At 40.8% G+C, this 22418-nt stretch overlaps 1 protein-coding gene across 1 annotated transcript; it reads right to left on the bottom strand.

The window, feature by feature from the left end:
- Window positions 1-614: 614 nt before the first annotated feature.
- LOC108022243 (serine/threonine-protein phosphatase PP-Y) lies at window positions 615-1761 on the bottom strand. Its single transcript, XM_017091101.2, has one exon. The coding sequence runs from the start codon at window positions 1657-1659 to the stop codon at window positions 739-741; it is 921 nt and encodes a 306-aa protein (XP_016946590.1). The 5' UTR covers window positions 1660-1761; the 3' UTR covers window positions 615-738.
- Window positions 1762-22418: the final 20657 nt, after the last annotated feature.

The raw sequence follows: 22418 nt of genomic DNA, 5'->3' as shown, positions 1-22418 counted from the left end.
ACTTTTGCCAGATCAAATAAATGTTGTCCCATGCTCGAGACACGACATCCATCGGACCGGAGGTTAAGCTGCAGAAGGCCTCCTCATCAGCAAATCAGCATCCGAATCAGAATCGGAGTCGGAATCAGCATCACAATCTGGCAGTCGGGCCAACTTATACGCCATGTAAAATTCATTTGGCCGAGCAGGACAGCAACGAGCTTCAAATGAAATGGCGAAACAAGCGTGCCGAAGTCACCTGTCAGTCCGCCGGCCAGGTGACACTGACCCACTCCACTCGGCAGGAGATTCGGCTGGCAATTCCATCAGGGAAGTGGAGGACCGACCTCACCTTTGACCTTTGGACCAACGGACAGGCACTTGAGTAAGTCAACACGGAATTGGCCATGAGTACATACTCAAATAAGATACAAACTCAAATGCCATTTAATTCGCAGTCCCTTTACTTAATTCATTGTATATTTATGCATTTGGAAGCTTTGACAGCATTTAGATATAAAATTGAAGCTGCTCATGCTGCATTGAATATTTTCTTTAAAATAGAAATCTCAAAAAGTAAACAAAAAGGATGTTTACAGGATGAAATAAAAAATTATATTTAAAATACCAATTACTAGAGTTTAATTTAGTCTTGAAATTTATATTTTTGATGTACATGCGTTTGGTGCAAGAAGCCATTTTTATTGCATTTATGTAATACATCACAGAATACATTGAAAATGCACACATTTAAGAAAATCACGTATCTTTTTCTTTGACAACTTGGCATTTATGACTCGGCTGAATGATGACAAAGGAGCACGTCAGTTCCTCGCTGACACTCATCACTCCGCCGGCATTGTTCATGAGACCGCAATAGTTCGGGGCCGAAAAGATGGTGACCAGATGGCGGTTGGCAAAGAACTCGTAGCCATCCTCCACGACCTCGTGGGCACGAACCATCAAGTCTAGGTCATGGGCTTTCAGGAAACTCCGCACAATTAGTTCGTCGAAGGTGAAGCTGACCCCGCGATCGTTGAAGCCCCACCCCTCGGAGGTGTGATTGAGATCCGCCCACAGGAGGTCGCACAGGATGCCCTCGTCCGGGACATCCGTGGGTCGCCGGAGCTCGCAGATCTGCTCCAGCCTCCGGAGAGATGGACCTAGACCACCGTGACAGCAGAAGATCCGTTCGCCAACCACCGCGGCCACTGGCAGCCAGTCGAAGCAATCCGTGAATCTCCGCCACAAACGAACCGAGTGCCTTCTTTTGACCTCGTCGTAAAATCCGTAAATCCTATTTATGCTGGCGCACTCGTGATTTCCGCGGAGCAGGAAGAAGTTCACGGGATACCTGACCTTGTAGGCGAACATCAGGCAGATAGTTTCCAGGGATTGCTTACCCCGATCCACGTAGTCCCCGAGAAACAAGTAGTTCGCCTTGGGGGGAAACCCACAAGCCTGAAAAATGCGCAGGAGATCCGTAAACTGACCATGGATATCGCCGCAGATTTTTACGGGAGCCTCTAGTTTTAGGAGCATGGGCTGGCACTTGATCACATTGCGAGTATCCTGAATGAGTCTCTCGATAAGGTCCTCTGCGAGTGTGCAGTTATTGCCATTTAGGGATGTCAGCTCTCTTATAATGCAATCTATTTCTGGAGTGCTCAAGACTGCCATTGTTTTCGATTTTCTAAGTGTAAATACTGAAATTTTTGGGTTCTGAAAAATGTATATTTGCCCATAATACCCATGTATACTTGATACTTGCTTTTTCAAAAGTTTTTTTGTTACTGACTGTTTGGTTAACATTAAGGAACATGTATCCTCTATAAAAAGTCGTTTAAAATATATTTGTTTTTCAAATCTTTTAGATTCAAAAAGGTTTTATTTTTGTTTTATGAAGATTCTGGCTTTATGCGTATAATTTGTAATCGAAAAATATTTCCACTTTGCTGACCACCAAGGCAGTTGGTTTTGGGAATGTGGAGCATATTTCAGAGTGTATAAATACCTTACCATGTGCAGGAATAATCCTCCTATTCCGCCCTTTCCGCAAACCCACATCGCATCTGAGACCAGACTTGACTTGGCTTAAAGCAGAAGCGTTAAAGTGCAAAAGATTTATGGAATTTATTTATGTGCCAGTTAAAATGACTACAACGGTGGGTGGGAATGGGGTGGAAGTGCTGGTGAGGGGTTTCGAGGGGAGTAAGGGGTGGACTGAAGGCCGTGGCCCATCATCATCATCGTCGCCATCATCATCATGGCTGTCGTCATCGTCATCTCCATCAGAAGCGCCATCACAATTTTCGTTGCGGCGGTGTGGACGTAAGCGGATTTGCGACAAAACTCATTCGCCATGGACACGATGCCACGCCCCACGCCCACCTCCAGCCCCCCATCGCCTCCACCCTCGAGTGGACCCCCCCTTACCACGGACTCTGGCTTGGCTTGAATCGCTCGGCTGGTCAAAACCTCCGACGTCTTTGCCGCTTGTTAGCAGTTGACAGCAAAGAGCGACGGGGCTAAATCCTGTTAAAATTTAGTGCAAAATAAGATAGAATGCTGGATGCTTAGCCGGTGAAAAAGAAAAGTAAATTATTCGTTCTTCGCCTCTCATTGAATGTATAGTACGTTCTACGTAGATTTTTCCGCTTTCCTTCTGCCTTTCACTCCGTTTTACTCTCTCTCCCCGTGGACTTTCCATTCGAGAAAGTATAAAAATATATATATTATAAATAAAACAAAGTTCCGACTGGCCATATACATAAGTTTCGCCGTTTTATACGAACAAGTCGCAGCAACATAAATATCTTTGTATTCCGCTGGCCCATAAATTGTCGCCGAAAGCTCCGAAAACAATAAAAATAAATGAACTTGAGTGAGTCTTTGCACTGGAACCGAAAATGAAACCGAAAACGAAACCCAAGCCGAGGAGACCCAAAAATAAAAAAAGAGAAAAGCAGCCCCAAATTGGAACTGGAACTCGAAACGAGGCAATTTGATGTTGATTATTACTCGTCCTTCTAGTGGGAATTACTTTCCTCTGCTATGCTTTATGTGTTCCCGGCTATTTTGGCTATTAGTATTTATTGTCCTGTCCACTGCCGACCAGAATCGCATTCTAAATGATAAAGAATATGCTGTGTATATATCTTCATCAGCTGCTCGGCTAAAGTGGCAGAAATAAACTAATAAAGTATATGCGAGATGGCTTTGTTTTAAGTAATGCCTTTTTAAAGACAGCCCCGGTTTGGCATTCCTAGTGATTGCTTTTGGGAAAACCCGTTGAAGCCCCTTTCAAATAAATAGGATAAATAGGTAAGTTTCTAATTTAAACATTGATTTTTCGAGAAAAACTCATTCAATTTTACCTATAACTAGTGCAGTTCAATAGTTCTCGCCCACTTTAACCCCTTTTAAAACTTTAGTCAGCTATTTTCGTTTGCCTATAATGAAGAACGCTCAAAGACTTTTTTCCCATAAGTTTAAATTTATAAATTAAAATCTGTGCTCGGCAAGCTCGCTTCCATGAATTCACTATAGAATTCAGAAAGTTTCTATTAGCTACTTTGCCCCCGTTCTGCGTGGCATAGAAAATCAAAATAAAATGCACATAAATGCGATTGTTTATGCGGAGGGGTTTGTTGGGGGATTCGGGGCACTGGAGCATATATGAGCCGGACAACAATTGAGGGAGTTGCCATGGCTGCAGGACACGGGGCGGGAAGCTGGCTCCTAAGTCCCGACACGTGCTGAAGCTCTTGCCTTTCTTTCCACAGCACACTATTTGATGCAATGTGCGTGAACCGGATGCAGAGAGGAAAATATCACGGCAAATGGGTGTAGATCTAATTTGAAATCATAGTTTTATTCCAACAAATACTGGGAACAATAAATGTCTGAAATACTAAGCCGAAAATTCCAACTGCTATTTTATATATCTATATATCAATGTATCTATTCTTCTATCTTTCTATCCTTCTATTTTTCTATCTTTCATAGTACACAGGAAAATTAAATGCATATTGGCACTTAATATTATCTATCTTTCTATCTATCTATATTTCTATCTTTCTACCTTCCTATCTCTCTATCTATCTATCTATCTATCTATCTATCTATATATCTATCTATCTATCTTTCTATCTTTCTATCTTTCTATCTTCCTATCTTTCTTTCTATCTATCTATCTATCTATCTATCTATCTACCTATCTATCTATCTATCTTTCTATCTTTCTATCTTTCTATCTTTCTATCTTTCTATCTTTCTATCTTTCTATCTTTCTATCTTTCTATCTTTCTATCTTTCTATCTTTCTATCTTTCTATCTATCTATCTATCTATCTATCTATCTATCTATCTATCTATCTATCTATCTATCTATCTATCTATCTATCTTTCTATCTTTCTATCTTTCTATCTTTCTATCTTTCTATCTTTCTATCTTTCTATCTTTCAATCTTTCTATCTTTCTATCTATCTATCTTTCTATCTTTCTATCTTTCTATCTTTCTATCTTTCTATCTTTCTATCTTTCTATCTTTCTATCTTTCTATCTTTCTATCTATCTATCTATCTATCTATCTATCTATCTATCTATCTATCTATCTATCTATTTATCTATCTATCTATCTATCTATCTATCTATCTATCTATCTATCTATCTATCTATCTATCTATCTATCTATCTATCTATCTATCTATCTATCTATCTTTCTATCTTTCTATCTTTCTATCTTTCTATCTTTCTATCTTTCTATCTTTCTATCTTTCTATCTTTCTATCTTTCTATCTTTCTATCTTTCTATCTTTCTATCTTTCTATCTTTCTATCTTTCTATCTTTCTATCTTTCTATCTTTCTATCTTTCTATCTTTCTATCTTTCTATCTTTCTATCTTTCTATCTTTGTATCTTTGTATCTTTGTATCTTTGTATCTTTCTATCTTTCTATCTTTCTATATTTCTATCTTTCTATCTTTCTATCTTTCTATCTTTCTATCTTTGTATCTTTGTATCTTTCTATCTTTCTATCTTTCTATCTTTCTATCTTTCTATCTTTCTATCTTTCTATTTTTCTATCTATCTATCTATCTATCTATCTATCTATCTATCTATCTATCTATCTATCTATCTATCTATCTATCTATCTATCTATCTATCTATCTATCTATCTATCTATCTATCTATCTATCTTTCTATCTTTCTATCTTTCTATCTTTCTATCTTTCTATCTTTCTATCTTTCTATCTTTCTATCTATCTATCTATCTATCTATCTATCTATCTATCTATCTATCTATTTATCTATCTATATATCTATCTATCTATCTATCTATCTATCTATCTATCTATCTATCTATTTATCTATCTATCTATCTATCTATCTATCTATCTATCTATCTATCTATCTATCTATCTCTCTATCTTTCTATCTTTCTATCTTTCTATCTTTCTATCTTTCTATCTTTCTATCTTTCTATCTTTCTATCTTTCTATCTTTCTATCTTTCTATCTATCTTTCTATCTTTCTATCTTTCTCGCTTTCTATCTTCCTATCTATATATCTATCTATTTATCTATCTATCTATTTATCTATCTATCTATTTATCACTATATCTATCCATATATATCTTTATCTATCTATATATCTATCTATCTATATATCTATCTATCTTTCTAACTCTCTATGTATTTATCAATTTAAATTCTATTCTAGTGCCAATATGCATTTACTTTTCCTGTGTACTATGATGCGTCTCAACTTGCTACTCCACTTGGTGCGTCTCCCTTCGTTGGTCGTCTCCGGTCTGAGTAGGAGCATCTAAGAAGCAATAACAAATGGCGACAGTTAGTGTGTGGAATGCAGTTGTATTTCACAAGCTTTCTCCCTTACCCCACTCCCTTTTTGCCTAACATTTCACTGTTCACTTGCCACTTGTGTCCCTGTCCTTCGGACCGGTTCATTTTGCACTTTTAGTGCTCCGTGTCGGATTCAAAATCTGCTCCTTTCTACACGTGTCGGTGACATTTCCCCGGGCGTGCATTCACATAAATATTTGCAATAGTTACTCACTTGAAACTTGTTTGATTTGCCAGTTGTTCAGGTGAAAAGGACCGACGAAATAATTTTTATTGTGCCAATTATCCGACGCGATAGAGCTCATAATTATTTTAATGTGTTTTAATAGAGATACAGTAGACTTTTGCTAGTCAATTTTATATTTATCTATATCTATATTTATTTTTCTAAACAAACCGAACACGAAATGTTTAATATTGGTAGCCAGATTAAATATAAATTTTGAAGCGCACAAATTCTATATGCATATTTTATTAGACCAATAAATAATATTCATTTGGGCGAGCGGGCAGAAACTAAATGAAAGAAAAATACATATTCACTACTGGTTTAATTTTAATGCACTTAAGATGCCGGAATCAAGTGGCCATCAATAAGTGCAATCTGTAAGTAAACTTCGAGAGCCCGACACAATCTCTGGCAGTCCGAGTCTGACAACTTAATGTCGGGCTAGAAAACAATTTGCATGGCCACCCGGCCTGTGAAATGCCAGCTGAGGCCACAAATAAATATTGAAACCGAAAAGGATTTCGTGAAGGGGGCCACAAGGAGTGCTCCTGGTCCCCGGGGGCCTTGAAGTCGTCCCCATAATCTGATGCTAGTTATAAACTCCCAGCTAGCCGGGGGTCCAAACCAAGCCTAACCAAACCAAAGTCATTTATATTTTTGTGCCGGCGGAGAGTCTTGGATTTCACAGCCGGGGCTGGTAAATATAATCATTCATGGTTTTCAGAGCATGAATCACATGCAAATGGCCAGGGCCGGTGGCCCGTTGTGTTGCCTTTGCAAATAGATTCATAAATCAGTATGAAAATATTATTTGATTTCCGTTTTCACAGAATGCCACAAAAGAAGGGCTTTCTCCCGCTCTTTTCCCTTCCTTTCCCCTCAACTTAACGTACCCTTATCGGTGTCCGAATCCGAATTCTGAGACGTTGTCGGAAGCTACTAATTGGAGCATAAAGTGCCAGCAACAAATGTCCGGGCTTTATTAATCTTTTGCCCTGCTGAATGGTCAATACCCTGATGGAATTTGAATGCAATTAGCATGACTATGGAACTATGTGTTGGGGGTGTTCTTTTATAAAAAATATGTTGGGCCTTGAGGAAAAAAATGATTTCTTACTTATACATAAGAGCCCATTGAAATGAGGCCTTGAAATGATAATTTATACGATGCTATGTAATATAAAATTCATAGAGCAATTTGAAAAGATAAACTACACTGGAGTTGGCCAGCCAAAAAATCTAGTTTGGTTACTATCCATTTTCTATCACTGACTTCTATTAAATTATATAGAAATAGGCTTAAGTTATTTAAATATTTTAAATACCAATAGGTTCATCAAGAGAGTATATATTTCAACCTCGAGAAGGAAACTTTTCTATCCCATTTTTCCCAACTTCCCTGGCGGAAGCCAAATGTTGACATTGCGTCATGCGGCCTGTGAATTATGAGCAGTATCTCTGACTTAGGCCATTGGCAGTGCAACAATGAGCACTTCCGCCTGTCAGTCTCGCTTGCCCGCCCCACCACTATTTTCTATATATCCATATCCACGGGGACTTCCTGTCCCTGTCCTTGGGTATTCTATCTCGATTTTTCTTAGCAATCAGGCGGGGCATCCACAGAAGAGTGCACCGGCAGCAGCATCTGGGCATCGGCGTGTGCATTTGTGCGTCTGTGGATCTGGGCATTGCTGCAAGTTGCAAGTGCTGCAAATGCGGCTTGGCCAAATGTCGGGGTTCAAGTCGTGACAGGCGAAATGAGTTTCTTTCTGCTCATTGTGGCGCAGCGGTTGTGTGGCGAGCTGCATCCCCAACCACTGCTTAATATTTCCGCTTGCACACTTGCTTATTTATTATGCTTCCGCCATCCTGCGGAGCAAAGGAGGCAAAGAGCTCAACATTATGGTACACTCAAGAAAAAAAAAACCCCGAGAATAAACCTAAATTTATAATTAAAAAGGACATTGTAAGGACGTCCTGTTTACCAAGAAATACAAGATAAAATATCTATCTTTGTTAAAAATATGGTCTTTAAATTAGGCAAATCTATGAAATGAATAAAAATGTTAAAAAATACACATCAGATAAAATATCTAAAAGAAAATCCTTACTTGTGACAAAGTTTCAAAAATTATTGTTTAAATTTTAGGTATTATTTCTTTACATTTTTTTGTAGGATTTATTTATAGTATTTACCTCAAATATTTATTTCGGCACCCTTTAAGTATTTCGTAGTTTAGTATAACATATTTTCCCTGTGCAACTTAGGCTGCCACATGCGGCAAGTTGGCTTCGCTCGCCTGCTCATCTGCCCTAATGCGGGCTCACTTGACTTGGCCCATTTGGCCAGGGACTTGGAGCCAGCGACTTGGTGCTGGGGACTTTGGACTGCCACTGGAGCTGTAAATGCTAGCCGGGAGTTGTCTGGCCCTCGCCTGCGTCATGTTAAGTGCCTACATAGGATAATCTGCACATCTCAAGCCGACTTTATACGGGCATTGTGTGCCTTTCATGGCCCTCCCCTTGATCCTACTGCTCCTGCTCCTGCAGTCAAGCTGTGCAGTTGACTCGCAAGTCGAGGCCCCCCGCGAGGCTTATCCTCATCGCCATTTTGTCTGCTCTGCATTCGGCATGGGCTTTTGCTGCCCGCCACTCCCCCTTTTGGGGGCCACTCTTGACTGTCGCCTTAAGTAATTAGCATGTTGAACGCAAGCGGACGGGCGGTGCGAGTGTCCGGACAGGGGGCGGGGCGGTGGCAGTGGGTGCTGCAAGAGCCACTGGGCCACCACTCAGCGGGGCATGGCAGGCCCAATCATCCGCTCAAGCTGCAGCCAGGGAACACGGAAAAAAATGTAATTAAAGTGGAGAAAAAACTGAGGGATTTTCTTGTTCAACTGGGGCCTACACTTCTTCCATAGGAATGATTGTTTAGGTATAGTTTACAAAACTAACTTATTTGAACTGCATTTAATGTTAAATACCAAGTTAAAATGTATTTCATGTATTAATAAAGGCAAAAATAAAAAATATAACTTATAAAATATCTATTTGAATTAATGAATATAAGATCCTAACTAAGAAATTTTATAGTATGGTTTACATGTATATAAAATGTTATTATTTAAATATCATATATATGTTTCAATAATATATTTGAAAACATTTGTTTTCCAGTGATTGATCAGCATATCAGATCGCCCGCAATTCCTTGGCCATTAAATTCTGATTGGCAACTGTATGAAACGAAGCCAATCAACCGGGAGTCGCATGTTGCCGCGATGATGCAACAGTTGCTGCTGCTGCTCTTGCTGTTGCTGCTGCACGGATAAGGCCCCTGCTTGGGTAATCGCAAAAGCCAACAAAGTGGCTTTTCCGATTCGTGTGTCGCTGCCACAGGTAGTTTCCACGTTTGGCCACGTGCCGAATGGCTAATTATGTACGTGACTCACCTGGAAAGTTGCCCTCCCCTTTCGTAATACGCCCCCAATACACGTTTCGTTGTTTTCGGCTGAGCATGTCATTGACATCATTAAGCTCTTTGGCAGATTTGTCTAAATTTCCAATAGATTTCCCGCGCCCGCTATTCAGGTGGGAAAAATGACAGAATGTGTTGCCTCGCACTCGATGCCATTTCGATTCCCGATTGCCGGGGCACATAAAATTTCCACAGCTTGGGGTTTCCTCTTTCCCATTTTATTTCCCCTTTTCCGTGCCACGTTTGATGTCATTGCTGATTCTGCGGTCGCAGCGGGTTCGTCTTGTAAGGTGCTTACCACATCAGCGACATTGACATCGCAGGTGTTGGGGCTCCGAGTTAACAAGAAAATTGTTGTTTCTGTCGCCATGTGATGGGAGCTACAGATGCGGTCAACAATTATAATAAAAGCGGATTTTGAACAAGCTTTTCAACGAAAATGCCACTATATTACGATAGTTAATTTAAGATTAATTTAACAAATTGGTACTCTCGTATCGTATTTAATCAAATTTTCCCTGTAACTTTTAAAATAACTTAAGTGTGAGCTCAAAAGTATGCTATAAAAATAGGGCATCTTCTTTGCGAATCGGATTTCCCATTTGGAATTTCCATTGCATACTTTTAAGTGGTTTTAAATTTCGGCAGATTTTACATTAGCGTATTTAAAGAACTCATTTGAAATTCCGTTTCAAATTCTTTCAGTCTCGTTCACTACTATTTTGACCTCTTTCGTACGTCTGCGAGTGTCGTTACAATTTTCCATCAAAGAGAGAGGAGAACTTATTGAAAAGCGCACAGGAACGAAGAGAAAACAACCTTAATGCTAAAAAATATCAAATGACTTTGACTCGTCGTCTTCACAGGATGTGAGTGTGTGTGTGTGGATCCTTACCCACTCTTTGTCGGCTCTTGTGTGGGTGTCTGTTTGCTAAGCATTTTTAAATGGATCCACCTGCGAGGCCGAGTGTGAGTTGGAGTGTGAGTGCCACATAAGTTGCCTTTCATTGTTGCCTTTGTTTGCCGTGTTTTTCGCCAAGTGCGTTGATTAAATTTTCTCAAAACCTCTACTGGTTGTGTGTGATATCTTATTGCACGGCATCGTGTTTCGTATATTTTGAAAAGATTAAATGCTCCACTGCGCAGCGCTTTGACAAGGTGATATAGTTTGATTTGGTGGGAAATTTATATATAGATGTACTTTTGGCGGAGAGCGGCAAGCAATTTCACCTGATTACTGGGTTTTCAAAGAGCTACGGTAACAATTTGCCGGCATCCATTTCACGGGCATTTCGTCTTTATAAATGGCTTGAATAGCTCGCGGAACAAATTGAGTCTAAATATTTGTGCAAGGAGAGGGAGTTTCAGGCATTTCAAAATGTACGTCTTCTGGAATCTTTCGTTAAAGAACTTTAAAGTGAAAAAGGCATAACAACATGTTTTTCTTGTCTTATTGAAATTGCTTTTATATAATGTATTTTCATGCTGATTTCCTCCTTAATAATAATTCATTTATTGATCCAAAAGTCACTTTGCCACCACGCTTGTTAAAGTTTTGAAGAAAATCGGATTTAAATGCACTGCTCCTGATATCAAATTGATTTCCGATCGATCGGAATCTCATCAACCCCATATGCTGTCGCGGATTTGCGTCAAGTTCGTTATTTAAACATTTCGCAGTCAGGGCTCCTTCAGCTTTAAAAGCAATTTACATTCGATCTGACTTTCATCCTTTGCTCCCGTCGTTTAGGGTCCTTTGGCAACTGCATTACCACTACATTACACACACACACACCCCAGCCCCGGCACTCATACACGCTCAAGTGCGCGAGGACTTCGTCTCAATTGCATGGGAAATTTGCATAAGTTGCCAGCTGTCGTCTGGCGGCGTTTTCCGCTTTCCACGCTTTCCTCGCTGCCACGCCCGCAGCTTGTGCTGCGAAGGCGTTGTGCAATTTAATGAGCGACTGCAGATAAATCTTAAGCGGCAGTTAAACCCATTTTTCCCTGGTTTTGGGCAAATATTTGCCACTCCCAATGCAAATCGCAGTCCCATGGGAGCCGAACCAATTGCACCCACAAATGCAGAGAAAAGTGGGGAAAGGACCGGAGAAAGTAAAAGGGAAAAGGGAGCAACAACGAGCCACTAAACAGAATGCAATTTGCTTGTTTGACCCAAATTGTTGTGAGATTTGCCTTTCACCAACAAACGACTGAAGCAGCACCTCCCTTTTGGCCCTTTTCTCTGCCTGTCTCTGGCCAAGTTTATCTTTTTGCAATTGTGCGGGATGCGAAAGAAGCTGCAGGGCTGCGGCAGTAGAAAGCTGAAGAAGCTGAAGAAGTCTACGCCAAGCTCATCCTGTCGGTCGGATAACAATGGGGCGTTACTTTCACTTTCCCCATTGTTTGGCGCCAGCTGCATTGCATATTTTCCCCGCACTTACCACTGCACTGCGGGAAATAGAGCACACAGTTGGAAGCAAGCTTTTAAATATAAATTTCTTTGTGCCCTTTTGTAACATTCCAAATTTATTTATTTACTTTTAACTACCACTTTACTTATTTATATTTTAATTTATAAATTTTTAAAGAAGCCAAAAAAGAAGAAATCTTTTATAAAATGTATGCATTTTAAAGTTTTTATATTAGGAAATGAAAATATAGTTACGATCCGTCCATATATTATATTTTATACTATTGTTACTTTTAAAAATAAAAAAATCACTGAAAGTAATTCAACTTAAAAATATAATATATATCCTAACCAACGCTTAGTATTTAATACTTACACGATTTTTTATTATTTAATATTTTTATTATTTTTTAAATTTTTTTCTGCTGGGGAAGCCAGTAAAACACAGTTATTTAATTTTTGTAAGTTCATTTCTATTGCTTCATAACACACAATATAATCTTTTAAAAAATATAATTTGTAGACCTAATAAAAAACATTCTTAAGAACCTTTTATAAACAAGTATAAGCCTATTAAGGGTTCCAGAAAATTCTTAAAAATAATCCAGCACCATACCTAACATTTTTACCATTTACTTGATAAGGATTTTGTTTGTTGGACTATTCCATCCTTCTTTTTAGAAATATTAGAAATGATTTTAGAAATCTTACCTTTGCTAACTATCTAATTTTACTCAACACCAACTATGCAATCCAAAGTGCTAAGTATTTCTTCCAGTGTGGATATCCGCAGTCTGTATCCCTGCTGGCCGGGTGCATCCTGAGTCCTGAATCCTGAAAAGGGCTCAACAGGCGAGTGCAGGGCGATAAGCACGCAGCCACCTGCAGACCTCGTCGGAGGCACGTTCTGCATTTCGTTCGCATTTTCGGCTGCGATTATTGGCACTTTAAATGTTAACTCCGCCCGACTGAACCGCCGCAGCAATTGAAATAAAAGCCAGGCCAAAAGCAGCAGGCAAATGGAAATGGAAAGCGAAACGCTGGCATTTGTTGTTCTCACTCGGATTCCGCTTCGAATTCGTACTCTCATTCGTATTCTTATGCCATTCGAACCGAGGTGGCCTTGCAGGTACGGGGTAATTTTGTTTCGTTTGCCTTCCAAAGTTTGACAAGCGGCCCGGGGCCAAGAAGATGTATATACTATATACACAAGATACAGTGTATAGAGCCCGAATGGAGAGCGCAGAGTGGCGAAAGGAGAAAGTGGCAGCCAGCTTTGTTAATTTCCTTTAGGAATTCCAATTCCAAGGCCAGGTCGGTGGAACTTGTGAATTCCAGCGGTGCCGGCTGTTGCTTCCCACATGGCTTTCTAATGTCTTAAGAGCGAGTTTTGGCTAATAAGCCCCACTTATGTGATGAATTATTTACCTTTATTGAAAGCGCCCAGGCTGCCGGGCCACTCACCTGTTTTCCACCTGCTTTCCACCGCCTCATCGCAGTCCCTGCTGCATGTGCTTATAATTTATTTAAATAAGCCCCTATGACGTTTTTAATTCACTGACAATGATGTCAGCCACCGAGGCAAAAGTTGTGCGGAGCTGCTGAGGGGTCGTCGGGCTGGTGGGCGTGGCACAGCCCACAACCTTTGGCCTGGCATAATTTGAATATTTCTGGCATAAAAACAAGCGCGCAAAACAAAATCAACAAACAACTTCGGCGACGACAACGTGGCCAAAAAACAGCGGCAATTTAAGGGGGCGAGTGATGTTCCAAGGACTCGCATACCCTGCAATTTACTTCAAATTGCCGGAGATTTAATATTATGTTTATTTTGCCAACGAGAATTAAGTGTACAGCCAGTTAGTTTGATTACAGTTGCAAATTCGGCAGAGTAAAAGGGGAATTTCTCGTGTGTTGTTATAAGCAAATGCATGAGAGATTCAAGGGAAGATATTTTTAATTTAGATATGATTGTGAGGGATATAAAAAAAAGTTGAAATATTTATAAAACACTCTTTACCTTGATATTAAATTTTCTGAAATAATAAGCTGAACTCAAGATTGAGAGGATCAAAAAATGGTTGTAAATACATTTTGAAATCTAATTACTAATTACTTTCTATTATAATATAAAATATATATAAATATATATTACCATGACCTTGCTGCAGGTTTTGGAGTGTAGAATAATGGATACCCATTTGAGCTCCTGGCCAACCATGGGGGCAAGACCAACAAATGAGCGTAAGCAAAAATCTTGTCGCAGCGCAAAAAAATGTTTATAATTTTTCTCGTGGAATTTGCAGCGTAATTTCTCTCAATTTCGGTGAGGCGGTGGCGCACTGTGTTTTCCCGAATTTTCCTCTGTCCCTCTGTCCCCTTTTCCCCATTTCCCCCTTTCCAGCACCTCGCCAAGGACCAATCCCCAGACCGCCGAGCCATTTGTTGTAGCCGCTAAATGTCAACGGGAGCAACATGGCAGCTACAACATCATCTCGCATTTAATATGCGTGCGGCTGCCTGTTGTGGCAAATAATACGCCTGATGATGATGGCGATGGTGCTGAAGGAGAACTATAAATGCTGGCAGGTGCAAGGGCGGGGGCCAGGTGGGCCGGCGAAGGTGACACCCCCACTGGCCTCCTGCTGGCATTGCCCGGGAATGTGTTCACTGTAAAAATTAGCATATTTAATGCGAGCAGCACGTTAGGTTATTAGAGACACATTCTCACCGTGCCGCAGAGCGTGAAGCAGGGGAAGTGTGGGCCATTTTTTTGGGGATATCTGTTAGGAGGGGGCTGGATGAGGGGGCGGCTCTGGCGACACGGCCATGTTGCAGCATGTAAAACAATCACGCCCACACAAACGTTAAGTAAGCAGCTACACCAACAGCAGGCCAGAAGACAGACGGCGGGCCTGAGTTTTGCATAATGTTGCCTCGCAGCCAAAAGCTCGACTTGAAGGGGCTGCACTGAGAGAAACAGCACTAACCAGAGGTAATTTCAAGATTTCAAGTGAGAATTGCAAACCTTTTTCTTTCATTAAAGGTCTCGGTAATTATAAGGGCTAGAATTCTGGGTAAAGGGTGCAGATTCTTGAGATCCTTACGCAAGCAAGTTGTTTTAGCATCTGGCAAGAATTCGATGACTCATTGCTTAGATTATTCATTGATCCAAGAATTCATTGATACCTTTTTTCATTGATATAATTAATGTTTATAAGGACCATTTCAATAAATGAAAATATAAAAAAATATTCAATTCTAGTATTATTTGTCCGAGTGCAGCTAAACAGTTTTTCTAACAATATAAACATATTTTCCAAAAATCCAGCTCACATTTCTCCAAGTGCAGCTCCTGGGGGCAGGGCAATGAGCCTGTAAGCTACTTAGTTTTTATTACACTCAGCCAGCCGCATTGTTTTTTATGCTCCAGTGCAGGCGGCAGTCCAAGCTGAAATCCCCAGCGAGCTTCAGGCTCATTTCCTTCTGCACCAGGAGCCAGGGGCCAGGATTCCGGACTCGGGTACCAGAAACCAAGAGCCAGGAATGCCGCTTTGTTCCCTTTTTTGTGCCCGAGATTTTTCACGCCACTCGAAAGTGCAAATTGCATGAAATGCTTTTTCTTCTGATGTGCCGCCTGACGTGAGCCTGATGCGGCTCCGCATGCGAGTCCGGACCTTGGCGGCTGGTCGGCGATTGCTTTAAGCTGCGGTGACGGTCGACATATTAAATATGAATATCTGCCGCCAGCAGCAGGCACCGCATGCAATAATAATTACGTTGCTCCCGCACGTCCCGCCCAAAAGGTGCCAGAAAGCAAAACGCAGCTCACAATGAATGCACTGCCAGCGGGATGGGATGAAGCGATGGGTCGGGATGGGTTGGGACTCGGAATGGGATGCTGATATAAGCGGGCAGCTACACGTGTCGGTCTGGCCCCGAATCAGGGCTGGTCTGCTCTCGGCTTGGACTGGCTCCTGACACATGGCAGTGCAATTTTAAGTGCTGCGATAAGGGGACAGCGCCCAACGAGCGCGGTGGCCGCCATCATCCACGCCAGCCAGCCATCGCCGACCAACGCAAGTGACGGCGATTTTCATTATTGCACTGGAAGAGCAGTGTATGTGGTTCAAATACTAAAAAAAAGGACAGAAAATAACTGGGCAATGTAATATATTTATAAAATAAATCTTGAAAGATGAGAACACCTACTGAAAACATATGAAGAATTTTCTAAATCACAGAGAATTAAATGGTCTTAAGACCCTTGCGAAAACCTATACCAAATAACCATCATTCATAGAAACTTATAATTTTCAGAATATTTTCCAATTGAAACTTTGTGGATTTAAGAGTATTTGATATTCTTAAGGTTTACTTGGGCTTAATGCAGATTTTCCTTAATCTAAAAGATATAAATATACCTTTTTATAGTCCGGCTTTAAAAAAGGGGAATATTTTTATTTTAAACTCTCTACTGATATCCCTATTTTTTCAAATTAAGCAAGTTTTACTGCGTAACTGCTCAGCGAGCAGTGCTCATAATAGGTGTTGATTAAAGTTTGTGAATTAATCTGGCAAGAAAGGGGAAAATTAATTTGTTATATTTTTCCCTGTGTGCCACTTTTTCCGTCCACACACGCACGGTGGCCACGTGTTTGCGAGTGTCCTGGAGATGTTATCAATCATGGTTTTTGGTGTGGATAGTTGCGGATAGCGGCGTGGTCAGTTGCCGGGTCACGAATGTGGGTCGTTGCCAGGACGCTGGACGAAGGACACTGGCCCCCGGCTCCACAACTCATATCCGTGTGGGTACATCCCCCTGATCCCCTGATCCCCTCATTAACGCTTTAACGCACAATTAAAGTAATTTGCAAATTTAATGCATGGAGTGTACTGGTTGAACGAACCGCTGTGCACAACACGTGTCTGGGCCAAAAATAAAAGTTGGCTGAGACAAAAGTTGGAACAAAGAAAAGGGAAAAAACCCGGGGCAGGAGATGATAAACTTGGATTTAACCTGACAACGGGAAAAATCCCGAAGGACATAAGTCCTGTGCCAGGCTGAAGGTATTTATATTTGTACTAAAAGTAAGAGAAATGCCGTGGAAGGAAAATATTCACAAAGAATTTCCTCTACTTTTAGTGCTTAAAGTAGTGTTATAGCTCTTAATAAGTTGTATCTTACGGATATTATTATACATTTTCCATATAACAACTGATCACATTATAAGCCCATAAAAGAAATTAAAAATATGAAGCAATTTTGGTACTTTTACGACCGCCTCTTTATGCAGCCCGAATTTCCTCTATTCGTAAAAAAATTCATGGCACAACACTTACAGTTCATTTTCCCAATTTTTTACGACCACTTTCACCCGAATAACATATTTTGGCTGGGCCCAGAAAAAAAAATAGAGGAGAGCTCTGGGAAACTTTACTTTTTATTGTGCTTTTTATGCGCTTTTTTCTATTTGCCAGCAATTTTTCGTGTAACAATATTTTGTTTGTCTGCTGCCGCTGCAGCTGTTTTCCTTGTTAAGGTGCCAAAAAGCGTTTAGCAGTTTAACCGCTGACACACCCCAAGCCATCGCTATTGGCCGGGCCAACAATATCTGCCGGGGCCCAGAAGCATCTCAATCTTGGTCGGGAATAAGGGTCTGGGCCTGCGACTGAGTCTGGGTTTATGTTTTGCCTCGCAGGATCTGCAGCGCAAGGCGGTGCGGAGCGCCATATCCCTCATATCCTGTGTACACTCCCCGGGTACTGTGTGTGTGCAGCGTGTCTGGAAATACTTGAGCAGCTATTTGGAGCACACCCATACAGCGGCGCACTCACTCACACTCGCATCCTGCAGGTCCTTTGTTGTGGGGAGCAATTTTACTTTTTGTTTGCTGGCACGCAGTGCTTGTTAGTGCGTCCGTAAGTATGCTACAGAAATTGTCAGAATATCTCTCCCCAGCTTGCTGTTTGTCAACCCAGCCAGCAGAGTCCGGAACAGAAAATAAACAAAAAATCATGGGAATTTGAAACAATCCAGGCATGGGTGGATTCTATTTAAGTTTCACTTTGAGCTAAGCAGGGGATTTCTTGTTCGTTAATGCCTCCAGCCGTTGCAATTGGGCAGTGCTCGGGGCCAAACTGCAGATAATTCCCGAGATAATATAATGGCACTCCGCACAGATGAAAGGCTGCTGCAATTGCCGGGAAAAGCCACAAGCAAATATGTGCATTTGTATAGCCATCTTTGAAATTGGATTTGCGATGCATCCGCACAGCGCCAAGTGCAGATTTGATTATTTGCCATGTGGCGAGCACTCGATGGCTTGGTAACTCGGTTCGGAAAGTCACTGCCAGAGTGTGTTTGTTCGCCCGGCGCTTGAGGAACTCTGGAAATTTCGGGTGTTGCCACATGCATAAACCGACCCGAAACTCAAGTTTCCCCGGGAAATGGCACAAACAGCACAAACAGATGGCAAACAAAGTCACCCAGCCAGCCAGCTAGAAGTCTGGGAATGTCAATATCGGAAATTGCATTATGATTTGCCATCGCTGGGAATTATTATAAAATTGATTCCCTGACTTACGGCCGACTCTGAGCATTGTCGTGGCCAGCGTTTAGGAAGCCCATCAGGCAGGTCAGAAGTCGTAATAATTTATTTCCTAATGTCAAACAGCAGTTGCCTAATGAGTCTGGGCGGAGTCGGCAACTGTCCTTTCCTGTCCTGCCAAACAAATAAAGCACCTCAGTCTTGGTCACGGTGATTATGCTTAGCCAAATTAGAGATGACAAGAAAAAGCCACTTAAATATAAATATTTGATATATCAACAAACTGGAAGAAAATAAGTTTATGGTTGAACACGTACTATTCCTGTGCCTCAAAAAATTACTTCTTAAAGTGTACTTTACAAATTATATATTTACATACATTACTTATACATTAATTTTTATAGCCACTAAATTATAATCTAAAAAAAAATTTCTTTACTTGTGGGAATATGTTTTTAAACAAGTAATAAAAAGGTAACAAGGCCTAATGTTTTTTAATAAAATATTGGAATGTAAATTTTAATGTTGACCATAATTTATGGTTTAATTTATGTAATGTAAATATACAACTAAAGATGCAATATACTTATAAAAATATAATTGATTGAATTTTGAAATAATGTATTTAAGCAATACTCGCTAAGAATCGGCATTATCTTATTATTTCAAAAAGATGCCAAATAAAATATTTATTCCTGTGGTTGTACAAACAAAACGAATTATTTAAATAAATATTGAAACATTTGAAATATTTGTTAGCAAAACACTCATCCCTTTATCGCTCACGCATATCCACATGAATTTACATTGCCGGGCGGGGAATACGATTTGGCCCGTAATGGCAATTTAACTAACACACAATTCATAATGTGCAGCGCCACAGGGCGTGGCAACAATCTGGGTGCTGTATGCATATGGGATGCCATACATGCATCACGATGACATGCAGCAGGGGCGCACAACAACGATAAGGTGGCGCCGTGCATGACAAATAACCCGAAATGGAAAATCTGTTGATGCTGGGAAAACCGCACATCACCATGCCCGGGCAGCATTACCATTACCAGAGTTGCGTGTGCGAAATCAATGCATTGGAAGCGCACAGATACGAGTATCTCTCGGCGCCAAAGTGTTGGCCAATTAGCAACTGCAACGGCAACGGCAACTGCAACTGCAACTGCAACTGCAATCGCTCGACACTGAGCCGGGTCAAGATGCGGCAGCCGAATCAGCACGTTTCGGGCCATGTAAATTGCACATGCAAGTGTCATGTGCCTGTCCCTGCTCCTGGCCCTCGGCCGAAGCTGGCTTTAATCCAATTGAGTTGCCAGTGAGAGAGACTTATTAAATTATTCACAACTTACAACCAAGACGAGGAAAACCCAAGCCTTGCCTTCACAGTTTTTATATTTGATGAGCTGCAAATTGAGTCGAGTTAGTGACACTTGGCCAGAACAGGACTTTCTTTTGTCAACAGCCAGGATATCTAAATTAATTTATGTACTCATTTTTCGGGGGTATTTCACAGTTGATACTCTCGAGGCTGATTGCATTTCAATTATTCAAACTTCGAACCCTGCATTTTTGCGCATGCATTTGGCAAATGAATTTATCTATTTGTTTTCCGCACAATTGCCTGGCATTTGGGAAGGACGTTTGATTGATGGGCGAGGGAAATCTGCACTGTGCACACACTTGATTTCATATTTAATTTAAGCCTTTCGCAAATAGAGAACTTTCGATTGGGCAATTTAATTAAAATGTTGTTTATCGGGTGGCAAAACGCCCTTTCCAAGCCGAATAATGTGGAATTCCCGGAGGACATTTCCATAGTTTCTCGAGCAGCGTTTATGTTCTTTCTATGCAAATGTATTTTTCCCGAGAAAAGCTGGGCAAGAGAAATCAGCGTCATAAAATTGTATGCTGTCTTCCCTTTTGGCAGGGCAAATATGGCGACAGAAAGGAAAAGCGAGCCGGGAAAATTCAATGGCGCTTGCGTTGGGTGGAAAACACATTGCGAGGGCCGCATATTTCACGTTACTTATCTTTATCATTGCCAACTAATTCCACAGCAAACGGGAGATGGTAGGTTGTTCCCCCGCCCGAACACGAGATATTTGTTTATTTCTAGTTCATATCTCTCGTGTGCGCCACACTTGCTACCCTGCCCCGCCTTGTGGCATGTTTGCGCCATTTTGCGTTTTTGTTTATGTTTAGCCGGGTCATTGCGGCCATTCCTTATGGCCTACATATGTACACATGTGTATCTGTAGCCGAGCTGTATCTGTAGCTGTGTCCCTTTGTTCCCGTGGACGGGGGCCCTCGCTTTAAGTGCTTTTATTGTCTTTTGCTTAGGGTTAAGTTTTGTCATTGCCACGCTTTGTTTACGGCCGCCCTTGCCGGGCAGAACCCTTGCCCCTTGACCCCTGTCTCCCGTTTTTGCGGACATGCCATCCAGCTAATCCTTTTGTTTTATGGCGTTTAATTTATTTTTAAAGCCTGCCGCTTCTGCCGCACAACTTGTTTATAGGCCACAAACAGACCGGCGGGCAGGAGCAAAAAATATGTATATATTTGTTTAGCATACTTTCAAGGACACTTGAAAAAATACCAGCCTTTCATTGAAATTGGCAAACAAAAAGGGTTTAAGGGGGTTTTTCAATTAAGGGCGTTCGTAGGGTACTATAAAAACATTTTTTGTTTGATATAATTTCAAGTGTTCTGTTAATTGATATTAATTTGAATGCTTCTGGCCTAGAAATGTTTTTTTCAGTGCATGCTGCTCGCCCTCTGAATACTGCATGCTTTCTCCGCTTTTTTCCTCCAGCCAAACATGCAACAGGCCATGTCCTGTCACAATAATTGCCTCCAGCTCACCAAACAAACGCTGAGAAGTATGGAACCAAACAGATTCAGTCGCAAGGCAGGAGCGAGGGGCCAAACATGCCCAAGTAATTGGCAACAAAACTGCAACATAACAATAACAATTCAATATGTCGGCAACAGATGCCCGGCGCTCCCACAAAAATCCATACCCACCAGTGCTTCAGTTTTGGCCGCCTGCACTTGTAAGCCTGGCCTAATTGGCCCTCATTACATGAAAGAGTTTTGCGTGGGGAATGCTAAGCGCAAATAAGACTCATCTGCGTGTGTGGTAATGAGTTCGAATATGGCCACGCTCCGAGCATCTGACGATGGCCATCGAGGGACACTGGAGATGACCAAAGCTCGCCCTGTCTGTCACACTCTAGAAAAAATAGTGGTATCTATATAAAATAAATTAAACGGAGTGCCAAAAAATCACCAGGTTTTAAAATCACTCTTAAATGTTATTTTGTTAAGTGCCTAAAAGTATGCATCAATGTATATAACTCAAAATTGCAATGAATCACGACAATTTTCTAATCATTGCATACTTTTAGGTGCTTAAGAAGTAAATTTTTTAATTGCTTTCAAATCGTAGTTATTTTTCTCACTTATGGATTGCGTTATATATATAAAATATAGCTTCTTATTACATCAACTCCATTTTCAACCCGATTACTACTGAAAGTCAAGAAAAAGGTGAAGAAAGGGTTTTGTTGAAAGAGATTTCTCTATAATTACCAATTTCATTTGTTTACTTCAACTTGAAGCCCTGGGATAAGATTCCAAAGTAATCTCTTCCAAGAATATTATAACCTAAGGTCCTAACAAAAATTCTTTGGAAATTTGTCTGTAGGAAATTGATATCAATTCGTTGGACAAGATTATTATATTTTCTTTTCATTTTCCTGTTTATCCACCATTTCTCCGCAGTGCCTTTCCCATTTCTATGTCTGTCTGAAGAGCCCCTTGTTTTTCGCAATTGTCCTATCTAGGTGATGATTGTATTTGCCCACCTATATTAAATCGGGTTCGATTA

This window comes from Drosophila biarmipes, chromosome 2R, assembly GCF_025231255.1.
Source record: "Drosophila biarmipes strain raj3 chromosome 2R, RU_DBia_V1.1, whole genome shotgun sequence".
In the NCBI taxonomy this organism is placed as follows: Eukaryota; Metazoa; Arthropoda; class Insecta; order Diptera; family Drosophilidae; genus Drosophila; species Drosophila biarmipes.
The sequence above is the reverse complement of the archived record's forward strand: the minus strand, read 5'-3'. Positions and strand labels throughout refer to the sequence as shown.

What these genes read in the sequence shown, in the direction of transcription:
- LOC108022243 (XM_017091101.2), bottom strand. Translation starts at nt 1,659, where the DNA reads ATGGCAGTCTTGAGCACTCCAGAAATAGATTGCATTATAAGAGAGCTG.